We start from the raw sequence: 14,828 nt of genomic DNA on the forward strand, positions 1-14,828 counted from the left end.
AATCTCTTCTTCAAAAGCAGCTTCCTTTATGAAAAAAAGTCAGACAATACTTTATTATAAAATCTTAGGTAATGCATCACTGCATAGCTATACATTAGTAGGGGAAATGCATCATGTGGCCTGTGACCCTGTGACTCAGTCTAAACTTTAACATAATTCTCTACACATCTATACACACTATTCTTCACTCTTGATTGCGTGCGTATTTGTGGCGAATGCATATTTATTGTTGTGTTTACTTTATCATTGTGCCCCTAAGGCCTCTTATCAGATTATGTGTGTTATTGGCTCATTCAATCTCCTGCTCCTACTGTCTGATCATGTCCCAGTCTGTTGAAAACACAGAATACTTGCCGTGTGCTGAGGCCATAACTTCCCTCGAGCTTGTTAAACACAAGTCTTCCTTTGACTGCGGTCTTGCGGGTCCATCGTTCTGCTTTCAAGTGAGCTCTTCACCCCTTTTTCATCAGCACGAGTTTTTGTCCTGCACTGCGCTTTCACCACATACAGCTGTGTGGCGCTCTCTACTGTTCTTGGGCATTGTTTTCACATTTTTCATAAACCGGCAGTGAATTATACTAGGTAAGCACAGGAAACATTGATTTAGAACAGCAGGCTATACATGAATGTTTCTTCATGATTTTTAAATCCGCTTTCTCTTTTGATGCAATGTTTTCATGATGCCACATTGAGAGAAGTGCTGGTGCTGTTGAGGGCAGAGAAGCCTCGGTGCTCCACCCACTCACTTGTGTCTGTATGTTTCAGGTGGCTGGTGGTCAAAGACTCCTTCCTTCTCTACATGAAACCAGAGTCTGGAACCATCTCCTTCGTGCTGCTCTTCGATCACGGGTTCAAAACTGATGTGAGCAAGAGGTCCACAGAGACCAAGTACGGAGTGATGATCGAGAACTACTCGAGGTAGGTAACCCTAGTGTCCTGGTGGAAACTTAGCATGAAAACAGGGAGAGCCCAAAAAAAGACTTCCTTTGAACCTGGGCTTCACACATCACATTCAGCTGTCGGTGAGAGAAACAAAATGCAGTGTTTTATTTACATTGGTCCATTGCATTCTGGCTTTCTGATTGGTGGGATTGGATGATGATCATGTCTACATTTACCACACATTATAAGTCCATGGCCCTTGAACCGCCCTTCATTAAACTGTGCCCGCAGATGAATCAGTCAGTAGGTTTGTAGAGCGGTGCTTGTCACCCATGAGGGTTTCCAGGCGCTGCAGGTCATCGCCTAAGCTGTAGCATCCCCTTGTGTAGCTGGCTGTTCCTTGCTTGGTCCCATCCTCAAATGCCGCTCTTTAGTGACTGGAGGGCATCTTAGTCTCTGGCCGTGCTACCTTTGCATGAGACACATTCCCTTGCAGAACTTCTCCTCTCACCGGAGCTGGTGCGTTGTTATTCACCCGTCAAGCAATGACAAGGCCCATAGGTCTGGGGTTGTATGTAGCAAAGATGATTGATGTTTTCTGTCTCTTCTGGGGTGAGATGCTTCTGTTTCCTCCTAGAAGTTAGAAGTTTCCACAAAATTCATAACAGCAACAGACTGTGTCTTGAAGCCTGAAAGGATGTGTGTGGCACTCGCGTGAGCTTCTAGCAGGGGACCGTGTTGTCCAGTTTCAGGTGTGGTAAATTCTAATTACCTATACGGAATTTATGCGGTACAGTTCAATAAGAATAACTCAGTCAAAATGAAGAGGCAGAATCCGTGGTATCTGAGGTTTAAAGTGGGGTTTTATTCCTTAAAAAGGAATTGGTTCGAACCAATGGTAGCATGACCCATCGCCACGAGGGTTCAGGGTGGGAATTGCAATGGACATGTACAATGATTTATTAACAAGAAATCGTATATATAGTCATTTCATACAGTAATATTGAATGCAGAAGGCGTAACAGCTGAGAGAAACGAGATAAGAACAGAAATGCGTAACAGAAGGCGTGCACTAGGGCGTACACGGAGGTGTGTGCAAGAAACGTCACATGAAGGTGTCATAAGTGGGTGGATCCCTAGAAGGATCCTGCAGAGTCAGCAAGAACATGTGGCAGGGATGCGCGTGCAGCAGCATGACGTATGATTGACGTGGAACTGGAGGGTGAAGGGGACTTGACATTTAGCCCTACATGTGGAGACAGAAGTCTGGAGTGTCAGAACAACCTAATCCCAAATCATATCTAATATCTGGTGTTTGAGGAACTGTATTATCTAGAAGGAAAGGTCTCTTGGGCAGAGGCTATTCTATACTGACTGCTAGTGCGTGTATATGCAACTGCGTGTCTACGTGTAAAGCAGGGGCCATGGGCCTACCATGGTAACAGAGGCTATGAATTACTTGCATGGAGACAGAAAGCCCTTTGCTCTGCAGCTGGGAAGGATGTTTACCTAAACTACTAGACAGGAATGTATTTTTCGAGGAGCGGAGCAGATAACTTGAAGGCTGAATACAGTCTTGGCAGGCCGGCAGGCTGAGCCAGGCACCGCTAGCCGCGCAGGGAGTGAGTGAAAGGTCATGGATACAGATGCAGGCCCAAGCTGCGGCTTCCAGAGGCAGAAGGCAGGAGAAAGCTTGAATGGCAGAAAACAAGGCCCAACTCGCCAGGGCCAGAAAAATGTGAAAGTGCACCATGTAAAGACGTTGGCAAGGCACACTTAGGAACTGAATATCGGACCCATTCATGGTGGATCTGAAAGAGGACATATTAACGTTGGACGCAAATGTATTTGCGTCTTCATAGCTGGTTGTGGAGGGAACTTACATGTACTAGAAGCAGGTACATGGAACCGTTGGGGTCTACGATAGGGGACACAATTGATCAAAAATTCATATTACCTCATTCCCTCCTTGTCCCCTACGGACTCTTCATGATATATCAATCCTCATTAATCTATCAATCTGTTCATGTAACATCATTTGCTCTTCTTTCTTCTTATGGCGTTTTGAATGAGGACTTGAATGAGGAATACATGATGTGGCGCACAAGCCGCAAATCGCTGGCCCACATTGTAGACATAGGCAACAACTGAATACTATGAGAAGGCCAATACCTAGGAAGGATAGGATTTTCCATCCCCAGGCTGACAACGTTGTCCAGAACCAACCGGACCAAGTCCAGGTGCCTGGATTCTGATGTATCAGACTTGCAATTTTATGAAGGCGAGTTATGGCTCTATATACTGATGGCGCGTTTTCTGGAATGAAAACACAGCAACTTGACCCGATGACCTTACAGGCTCCGCCCCTATCGGCCAGGATGACGTCAAGGACGAGACGATTTTGAAGAACAACAATCCGCATAGCAGACTGCTCCTCTGTTAAGTTACCTAGGGCAGAAGTAGTTTCATTCACTACAGCTTCAAGGGTTCTAGTTAATCTTCGTATCAGTTTACTATTAAAGACAGCACCTAAGTAGGGAAAGAAACCTTTATTGAAATCTGTATATTGTTCCCATGCCGTTTCAGTGTAGTCGGCAATCGGGAGATCTCTCTGGGGTCTATTATGTACTAGATGGGTGTTTCTATGATAATCAGGAGGGGCTAGGAAAACAGGTGGCAGAAGGAATGCAATGTATCAGGTGCCATCCCAATCTAGAGGTAAGCGTATATATGCGGTATGACCACAAATGAAGTAGGAATGACGTGAAGCTTTGAAGGTAGACTTGCCCTTATCACTGAATTCGATCACAGTAGTACATCTACTATGACCCAGGTGTACTGAACCATTTTTTCTGACACATAATTCACCCTTGACTGGAAGTACGGACATGGCGGGCAAGACTGGTACTGTTTCGGATTCAACACTGAGAATCATGAGGTTAAGTGTAAAGTTACCTAATCCATATACTTCATTTTCTAGATCAGTTCCTGTCCTTTTGGGGAGACCCTCCTTGTCAGGGAAACAGACTTTATGCAAAACGACGTTCAGGTTTCCCCATACCCAGTTACCCTGGTAAACTACGGAGTCAGAATCCAAGGCATTAATCAAACTAAACCATGCCCCACAGGACCCATTATGTGTGAACGGGTACGGAAAAAGAGGCAGAACTCCCTTGTATTTCTGATAGGGAGGGAGCCGGCCACATATCCAACAATTAGTAGCATTGCTGGTCTGATGGGAATGATGTAACATACTAATGAATGTATTGTTGCGCAGCGCAAGTCTGTAAGATAACTCGTGTGGGGGTAGTTCACTAAAAGAATGCTCGGCAATGACGTTGAAGGGAGAAAGTTCACGCTTGAATATAGGATAGTATATGTGGAGAAGCACACTTGCAGCAATAATCATAAGGCTCAGAAAAAACATAATCAATAAAGTCACAATACAGTGGCTGCGGAGAGATTTGCAATATTCACGTTTCTTGAGCTGTTTCTGTCTATCTCTCTCTCTGTTGGGGTCTAGGGGATACATGTCAGAAAACACGTCTAACCGATTCACCTAGGGGAGGACTTAAACAATTAAACTGTCTGACTTGCTAGACCTCAATTTTTCTTTATACTCCTGCTGTGGAGTTTTCTCTATCAGGGGAAGTTTAGAGTCACTAGAATCTGGACAGTCCTTAGAGGGGGAGGGGGAGTCAGTCTCTGGCAATGCACGAAATTTCTTCACGTGACTTGAGTGCAGCCAGCCTTTTCGGCCCTCCACCTTGATTGCAGTCCTCGTCGTGAGAAGAACCAACTTCGGCGCCTGCCACCTGGGCTCCAGCGGACTTTTCCTGTCGAAATTTCTTACAAGGACGATATCACCTGGAACCACGTCATGCGGCTTCACCTCGGTGTTGTCGGGAAAGGCTGCAGCGACCTGTGAACGACATGATTGTAGTGCAGACATCAAGGAGGCAAGGTAATCTGTCAACATATTACAATCGACATCAGTGATCTTTCTCGGCAAAGGCGTCCCCCACATATTCGGTGGTCTACAAAAGACCACCTCATACGGGGATAGCCCTGTTCTGGAATGTGCGACCATTCTCATATAAAAAAGGGCGACTGGCAAAGCTACGATCCAGTCGACACCCTTCTCTTTACAGATTTTCGCAAGACGAGTTTTTAGGGTCTGATTGTGTCTTTCTACGAGACCTGCTGCTTCAGGATGTCGGACACAGTGGAACTTCCACTGGTAGCCTAGCAGGAGTGATACCTGCTTCATGAGCTCGGACGAGAATGGCTGACCGTTGTCTGAGTACACAACACGGGGCAAACCATATCGGGGGAAGAATTCACGAACCAGCTGCTTGGCAGTGGTCGGAGCAGTGTAATCTGGGACTGGATATGCTTCTGTCCAACGGGAGAGTGCACAAACAACTACGAGGACATATTTGAAACCTCGACAACGTTCCATCTGAATATAATCCATCTGGAGGACTTCAAAAGGGTGATCGGGAGGATGAAAACCACCTTGCTCTACGGGAACGCCTTTACCTGGTTTGAACTGACAACAAATCATGCAAGTACGCACTTTCTGTTTCGCTGCTGCTCGTAAGTGTTTATTGAACCAGAGATGTTGAATACTGTCTAACATGGCTTTTTCTCCTAAATGTGCTGGACTGTGTACGGTATTAATGATAACTTGAACCATAGAGTCGGGGAGAAACCATGTAGATTTTCCCTTCGTCATCCATCCTTGATCTGTCTGGGTCCCTCCTAGTTCAATCCATTTCTTGATTTCATCTGGTGTAGCATGTGTCTGTATGTCAATTACATCTAGGGCGGGATCCTTAACTGTCATGCAATGTGTCGGTGTCGCGACTATTGTCTTTGTCAGGTCAGTGGTGTGAATCTGATTCTGAGCTGTATGTTTTGCGGTTCGGTCTGCCAGGTCATTACCCTGGGAAATAGTATCTGTAACCTTTGTATGTGCCTTACACTTCATGATGGATATCGCTGTAGGCAGATGTATTGCATCTAATAGAGTTTGAATGAGGGGACCGTGTTGAATTTTGGCACCGTGAGAAGTCAAACAACCTCTCTCTCGCCAGAGGACACCGAAGTCGTGAACAACTCCGAATGCATAACGGGAATCTGTGTATATGTTAACTCTCTTGTTCTCGGCTTGAATACAGGCTTGTGTCAGAGCGATGAGCTCTGCTGCTTGTGCTGAAAGAATGTCAATACAATTTGTTTCTATGACTTCAGTTTCTGTTGTGACTGCGTAGGCGGCCACTAATTCACCTGTACTTGTTCTCATGCATGAACCATCCACATAAAGTGTCAGGTCTGGATCTGGTAATGGAGTGTCTGTCAAGTCTTGTCTGGGTTTCGTCGTGATAGTAATGACTTCAATGCAATCATGTGCCAATGGGTCTGTTTCCGTTAATGGCAAAAGTGTAGCAGGATTCAATGTATTACAACGTCTAATCTCTATGTGTGGCTGAAATAGTGTCAATTCATAACCTGTCAATCTTGCTATAGTCAAGTGTTGAGTCTGTGTTCGATTTAAAAGAACTTCCACGGAATGTTGAACCTGTACTGTCAATGGATGCCCTAACACTATTGAATCGCTTTGTCTGATTGCTAGAGCTGTCGCTGCAACTGATTTCAAGCACGCAGGCAGAGCCTGGGCTACTGGATCCAATGTACTAGAGAAGTAAGCACACGGTTTGTGTGAACCTGCTTGATCCTGCGTGAGTACCGACAATGCAGTACCTTCACGTTCTGTAACAAAAAGTGTTAAAGGCTTACTGTAGCATGGTGTTGCTAAAACTGGTGCTTGACATAAGGCTTTCTTTAAGTTGTCAAAAGCTTGTGTATGTTCCTGAGTCCAAGGGAGGACAGTCGAAGACGCTGCCTCCTGAGTTGTTAACTGAATGAGTGGCTTTGCTAGAAATGCATACTGAGGGATCCATTGTCTGCAGTAAGAAGTGAGGCCTATAAAAGCCCGCACCTCCTTTTGTGTCTTGGGTGGTAGCATACCTGCAATTAACTGGATGCGATCGGGCGTTAGCTGTCTCCCCCATTTGGACAGCAAGTGACCTAAGTAAACAACTTGCTGAACACAGAATTGCAGCTTCGAAGGGGATACCTTGTGCCCCTTGTCAGCCAGGAAATGTAAAACCGTCAGTGACGCTAGTTCACATTCAGGTTCACTTCGGGCGGTGATCAGTAGATCATCGACATACTGGAGTAGGGCAGTGTTTTCAGGCATGTGTATACTGTCAAGTTGTCTTTTCAGTGCTTGGCTATAGATGCTGGGGCTTTCTGTGAATCCTTGAGGTGCGCGTACAAATTTGAAGCTTCGTCCATTTAAACAGAATCCGAAAAGGTATTGGCTTTCCGGATCAATTGGGACACTAAAGAAGGCGTTCTTAAGATCAATAACGGTAAAGAACGTTGCTTCAGAATCAATGGCTGTCAATAGAGATGAGATATCTGGGACCACAGGGTATTGTGGTACAATACATTTATTCAATTCGCGCAAGTCAAAAACTAATCGGTAAACTGGTGGTGCATTGGGATCTGTACGTTTAAGAATTGGAATGATAGGAGAATTACATAGATTCGAGTTGGTTTCTACAACCACTCCTTGTGCAATGAGCTCTTCAATGATTTTCAGTAAAGCCACTACAGCATCGGGGGGTAACTTGTATTGTCGAATTCGTGGTAAAACAACACCTGGCTTGAGTGTGACTCGATACGGTGTAATGTGCATACAACCTACATCAGTGGGGCCTTGCGCCCATAAATGTGCAGGTACATTCTGTAATCGGGGATCAATATCTCTCAACACATAGTGACCTTTAAAGTCACGTAGAAACAACCGTACTCCTTCCGGAGAACAGCAAATAACAGCTCCTAGGGCTTTCAGAGTCTTGATACCTAACACGTTTTCTGGACATGACTTTGTGAGCAGTAAATCTGTAGTACGTGTCAATGGACCAACTGCAAGGGGAAGTGGTTGCGATACTTCATTAATAATAGGCTTTCCTGAAAAACCAAGGGAAACATTCTGTGAGCCTGAGAGGGGTGCCCCTGGGACCTCGTCATGACTTATTGTCGTTCGGCTTGCCCCTGTATCGATTAAAAACTTTCTGTCTTTCCCTAATACTTGACTGTGTACATAAGGACCCTCTTGATCTACAGGAACCTCAATGAGAGGCAAGCCAACTTCCCTCTCTAGGCTGTTTCATGTGTATCGCTGATAGTCGGGATAATCAGTCTGGGCATACTGGTACATTTGCTGTGATGCATGTTGAGTTGCAGCAATCGGTTGGGGTTGTGGCACTGCTACTGTCTGTCCTGTCTGTTGTGAGGCTTGCATAGGCTGAATATTCTGTGGTACTTGTTGTTGGACCTGGTCCTGTCTAGGAGGACGCGGTCTCTCTTTAGTTTTTCCAGTAAGTATATTGTGTTTCAAAACTGCACAATCGTTTATATAGTGACCTGGCTGTTTGCAATAGTTACATGTCCCTTTAACAGGAGCTGGTGAGTTATTTGACTGTGTAGTGCCCTTTTTCTGACCGTCAGCTGGAACTGACTGAGCAACTAACATTTTCATTTTTGTGTCTTTCATGCGTCTCTGTTCGTGTTCGTGTTCTTCTCTAATTCTATTCTGGTGATACTGTAACATTTGTAACATTTGTGAAGGTGTATTTGCTTGCCATGTGCTCTCGACTTTCTGTACACGATTCTTAACTTGGGGCAGGGTATTTTCTACTAGCTTCGTTACGAAAAGATGTGGATATGACTCGCTACTTGCTTTCAGGCCACTATTAATACCAAAACATTTCTTAAATCGGGAATAAAAATCGCTAGTGTCTTCATCGGGTTTCTGTTTACAGGCTGAGATTGCATCCCAGTCCTCCTTTTTAGTTGCTAATAAACGTGGCAATACTTGCACTAACAATCCTGGTAATGCTTTTGATTTGTCCCCAAGCCCTAGGCCTGGGGTACGAGTCTTTTCTTCATCTTCTAATGCAGCCCACTCTATCTTTTGGTCTCCTACCTCCCAATCCTTTTCTTTGAGTTTCTCGTAAATACCGGAAGGCATTAATACTTTCAATATTTTCATAATGTCGGGGTAGGTGTAATCCCCCATGAGTAACATGTCTTTGATTTCGCGGTGAAAACCTGCTGGGTCTTTATCGTGACAGGGCACTAATTTCTTCATTTCTAACAGTTCCATTTTCGTTATGGGCGTGTACACAAACACGCGTCTAAAGGAATTATCAGCATTCTGGACTGGATGCACTTCTCGCAAGGGGTTCTGTCTGTCTATGTAATACATTTTTCTGTCTACGGGTGGAGCTGGAACAAACCGTGTATTCAGGAAAGTATTATACCTGTGTCGATGTTCTAGAATTACTTTAATCAAGTCAGTACCTAGACCTCCCCATTGTGGCGAGAGTAGTTCTATGAATATATCAGGTAAGGGACCTGGATCAGAATGTTGGCTTTTGAATAACGTAATGAGATGCTGAACCATATATATGCCAGCTAATTTCTGTTCATCAGGGGAAAGGTTTAAAAAGGTCTGCACTAAACCATCATCACTATATTTATCAGAATCGTCAGTCCATTGCACGGCTGACCTGGCCAGTTCTTGTTCATCCATGGAATTGAGTACATGGTACCCCATTCGTTCCTGAAGTATTCTATCAGCGGCCTGAAATAGATGTTCGGGGTTCTTTGGATTTGACATGGCTGTTTGAAAGATTCTTTTACTTTCCGGCCGTACCGGACGCATTGAATTATTATAGGGTCTTCCTTTACCTATATATGCTATCATTTCTCTAGCTGGTAATTGTGTTTGTCCTGTTGCCGGGTCTGGTGCATCCTCCTCCCCTGAGGATTCGAACTTGCCTGATTCTATTTCTAACTGTCTTTTTTCATGTATTTTTATTACTGCACTTCTGATTCTTTGGTACATGTTTTTTATACAACTCTGTTTATCATGGTTCCCGTCTGCTATATTCTGACCCCATCTATTAAGTGCTTTCATTTCTTCCGGGTCTACACCCGGCCTATCTTGTTCTCTTATTAGGCAGTTTATGAAAAACCGTAATATCTTGGCTTGAGTGTCAACTTTCTGGTGAGCCATGGCCTGGCCAATACTTTCAGGGCCTTCCCCTGTTTGAACAAAATGATATATTCTGTCTAGATGGTCAACCATTCCGGGCAGTGTCAATAAAAAGTTGGTAACCCGTCTTAATCGTACTGATGCGAGCATTAGTCTGTCGTCATTTTTACCGGGTACTGGATCATATCTACAGTCCGAGAGACGTTCTTTAAGTATGACTGATTTAGGTGTACGTTGTTGCGCTAGATCCCTATAAGTCAATCGGAGTGCTGGTGGCGGTGTTTGAAAACCTATCGCACCTCCCGAGGTGCCAGGACCAAAAGGATTGAATGGGTTAGTGATCGGAAGAACAGGTGCAGGAAGGGTTGGGGGAACAGGTGCAGGGTGTCGAACGGGAGAAGGTGTTCGTTGTGGAGGTGGGAGTAGATGATCTCGGGGTGGAGTACCATCAACGGGTAGTGGTAGTGGTTGAGCATGTGGATTTCTATAGGCGGGAGCTACGTCGTCTAGATAGGAAGAAAGGAATATGTCCTTTGTGGTCTTGTGATGTACTTTAGTCGGGAGCAAGGGAGGGGGCAGATCCTTCGGTATTTCCGGGGTGGCCTTAGGTAAACCCTCGGCCAGCAAAGGATACATACCATTCATAAGAGCGTTTCGTTGTCGGTCTACTTGTTCTGTTTTTACTCGTATCCCCTCCTCAACTAATGCGTTTTCTTGGGCCTTGTCTGAATCCTCTTTATGTTTCTCTGCTTTTCTGAGTGCCTTCTCTGTGCGATTCTTTACGCCATAGTTCAATGGCGTCTTTCTGTGACTGTCTGGCTTTCTTTTTCCATAACGCTTCCTCTACTCTCATGATGCATTCGGCATCCCATGTCCCTGCAGCGGGCCATCTTTGGTTCTCTGCTAAATCTTTAGTATAGTCTACCCACAAATCGAGATATAATACAGCGTCTAGGCCGTGCTTGTGGTACATAAAGTGCCCTGGGGTGTCCCTAGGTGGAACGGGCACTGCTTCTTCTAGAATCCCTTTTCTAGTTCCTATCTGTCTTAGTTTGGAGAACAACGGCATGTTTAAGTCGTGCGACTCTGGGCTTGATACTTACTCGAATTTGGACACAACTAATACAGTAAACACAATAATGCAGATCGAACAATCACTCATACCACGACATTTAAAACATACTAAAACATTTCAGAACGAACAATAACAATTAGAATAAAACTAGTTAATTGCATACTGGATGTACTGCTAAACAGTACAGATACACCGCTAAAAAAGTGCAGACCGGGTCTGCGTACCCAAACCCGTCTTGACCGGCACAAATTAATGCGCTCGTCTAGATGCGTCCCCAGCAACGGTACTCACCGGGAAGCACGGAACAGAAGGCCTCGGAAACTCGACACTGGACTGGACTCGACTGGACTCGACTCGTGACGTAAGCACTTCGGAACTTTGGAACTGGTGGGCCTCCGGATACCTCGGACTTTGCTCTCTCAGCTAGGCTCTGGTCGGGATCCTCCGCACTCCTCACCGCCTCGTCTGGGTGTCGATCGCAGCCTCAGTCACCTCCGTTGGCCTGAGGGAGATACAGGAAATCCTGCGGGTACACGTAGTTGTCCGTCAGCGCTGTGGCAGGGGACCGGGCCTGCAACGCACCGCCGGCGCGTGAGGTGGGGGAGGGGTCCCTATTCGGGCGCCAAATTATGTGGTAAATTCTAATTACCTATACGGAATTTATGCGGTACAGTTCAATAAGAATAACTCAGTCAAAATGAAGAGGCAGAATCCGTGGTATCTGAGGTTTAAAGTGGGGTTTTATTCCTTAAAAAGGAATTGGTTCGAACCAATGGTAGCATGACCCATCGCCACGAGGGTTCAGGGTGGGAATTGCAATGGACATGTACAATGATTTATTAACAAGAAATCGTATATATAGTCATTTCATACAGTAATATTGAATGCAGAAGGCGTAACAGCTGAGAAAAACGAGATAAGAACAGAAATGCGTAACAGGAGGCGTGCACTAGGGCGTACACGGAGGTGTGTGCAAGAAACGTCACATGAAGGTGTCATAAGTGGGTGGATCCCTAGAAGGATCCTGCAGAGTCAGCAAGAACATGTGGCAAGGATGCGCGCGCAGCAGCATGACGTATGATTGACGTGGAACTGGAGGGTGAAGGGGACTTGACATTTAGCCCTACATGTGGAGACAGAAGTCTGGAGTGTCAGAACAACCTAATCCCAAATCATATCTAATATCTGGTGTTTGAGGAACTGTATTATCTAGAAGGAAAGGTCTCTTGGGCAGAGGCTATTCTATACTGACTGCTAGTGCGTGTATATGCAACTGCGTGTCTACGTGTAAAGCAGGGGCCATGGGCCTACCATGGTAACAGAGGCTATGAATTACTTGCATGGAGACAGAAAGCCCTTTGCTCTGCAGCTGGGAAGGATGTTTACCTAAACTACTAGACAGGAATGTATTTTTCGAGGAGCGGAGCAGATAACTTGAAGGCTGAATACAGTCTTGGCAGGCCGGCAGGCTGAGCCAGGCACCGCTAGCCGCGCAGGGAGTGAGTGAAAGGTTATGGATACAGATGCAGGCCCAAGCTGCGGCTTCCAGAGGCAGAAGGCAGGAGAAAGCTTGAATGGCAGAAAACAAGGCCCAACTCACCAGGGCCAGAAAAACGTGAAAGTGCACCATGTAAAGACGTTGGCAAGGCACACTTAGGAACTGAATATCGGACCCATTCATGGTGGATCTGAAAGAGGACATATTAACGTTGGACGCAAATGTATTTGCGTCTTCATAGCTGGTTGTGGAGGGAACTTACATGTACTAGAAGCAGGTACATGGAACCGTTGGGGTCTACGATAGGGGACACAATTGATCAAAAATTCATATTACCTCACAGGTGTCGCCGTCGTAACTGCAAACCTCAAATGCACCCATCTTCCTCAACGCTGCCTGTGTTAAGACACCTATCTATTATCAGTAGGGACTCCTGAGTAGTGTTGAAACGGAGGACCGTTGGACTTCTAACTCTGGTCATGGCAAGCACCAGCAGTGTTCATGCCGTATACCCTCAAAGCACCACAAGCAGCAATTCATTCTCACCAGTGGTGGCCAACAACCTCACGAGTCCCGTTCACGAGGGCCCGTTGTTTGCCTCTCCCCTTACAGCTTCACCCAGAGCCCCGGATTCCAGGGCTGGTGCGTAGTTTGGACTTGATTCACTGTGGTCGACAGGTGACTTCTGAGCACTGGTCCTTACTTTGATGAGGTTTGCCACAGTGATGACGACGTTGAAGACGATGACACTCGTGCAGGATCCTTTGTGTTCGGGCGTTTACTTTATTTTATTTATCTATTTTATTTAAATCATTTTGTAAAGCGCGAACAAGACCATTGGGTATCCGAGCGCTTTACATTACATGAGGTAGATTAGAGACACGTCTTGTATAGTAAAGCTATGCACAGTGATATGACGTAGTTAAGTATACATCCATAAAGGTCAAATCAAACTAACAGTTAACACAGTATATATATATAGTGACATGAAGTAGATTTGGGATATAACCATCTATATGGTGAAAATTGGGACTTCCTGATTGAAAAAGGTTTTTAAGTGTCTTTTCCTGTGCCTTCTATATTCTACAATTCTGGGTCCAGGAGTAGTATAGTACCGATCGAGGCTACCCCCGTACAGCTGTAGGACTAGAAGTAACGGGTTAACACAGTATGTACAATGAAAGGAGGTAGATTTTGGATACAACTCAGTGCAAAAGATTTTAGTTGACTTATCATGTATATTCCATCTTCTCCAATCCTAGGTCAGGATTCGTGTAGTACCGTCCTCGAGTATCCCCAACCCAGCTGATGAATTTCTTTTTACTTCCCTTGGGTATATATCTTGGTCATAACAGTGTCCTGGTGCTAAAGATGAGCCCTCCTGTCTATGGGAGGAACTTGCTCATTAGAAATATGTTTGTTTCCCTCTTAAAGGTTGCTGTGGTTGTTATTGTTCTAATGTATGGCAGAAGAGAGTTCCAGATTCCGGGGGCTGCTCCTGAGAAAGCTCTATCATAAGTTCCTTTCTTCTGGAAAGTGGGAGGTCTCAGTACCAGCTCCTTGGCACTCCTAGCTGGTCTATATCCTCCAGATACTTCAATTTTCTGGGCAAGGTAGCTTGGTGTGTTGTAGTGAAGCACTTTGTGGGTGATACATGCCATTTTTAGCTGAATTCTTGCTTCGTACGGAAGCCAGTTTAATGCTTTCAGGTGTGGAGATATGTGGTCGAACTTCCTCGAACCGGTGATAATTCTTGCAGCTGCGTTGAGGCATGCTTTTAGTGGTGCTGTTGAAATTTTTGGCAGACCTGCTAAAGTAGTGCAACCATATTCAATCCTCGAGATAACCAATGATGGGACTGCTAGTTTGAGATCCGCCTTAGAGATGAAAGGTTTCACTTTTCTAATGTAGTTCAAATGAAAACGGGCACTTTTTACCATTGATGTGATGTGTGCTTTCATGTCAAGGTTCTCGTCGAGTGTGATTCCTAGTGATTTTGCAGAGTCAACTAGGGTAGGGGTGCAGTTAAGCTCTGTGATCATTTTAGACCATTCCTTCACCTCAGTGTGGTTCTTTGGTGGTGAAATTAGCAGGAATTCTGTGTTCGAGGCATGTGGGCTGCTGAATTCATATCTGTGCATAGATCGCCGCCTAGTGTTGGGTCCGGATGATTGCACATTGTTGTCCTGGAAGAGTCTTCGAAGTATCACGAGATAGGTGGCTCCTCCCCTGGACTA

General features: G+C 45.2%; 1 protein-coding gene across 2 annotated transcripts in view; it reads left to right on the forward strand.

The window, feature by feature from the left end:
* The window catches only part of PLD2 (phospholipase D2), a 476,181-nt gene that overhangs the window by 327,951 nt on the left and 133,402 nt on the right, over nucleotides 1-14,828 (forward strand). For both annotated transcript variants that reach the window (XM_086946231.1, XM_086946232.1), the window contains exon 10: nucleotides 766-918. In XM_086946231.1, coding sequence (XP_086802357.1) covers nucleotides 766-918 — 153 coding nt within the window. The remainder of the gene's footprint in view (nucleotides 1-765; nucleotides 919-14,828) is intronic.

Source organism: Lissotriton vulgaris, chromosome 12, assembly GCF_964263255.1.
Source record: "Lissotriton vulgaris chromosome 12, aLisVul1.2, whole genome shotgun sequence".
NCBI classification, from domain to species: Eukaryota; Metazoa; Chordata; class Amphibia; order Caudata; family Salamandridae; genus Lissotriton; species Lissotriton vulgaris.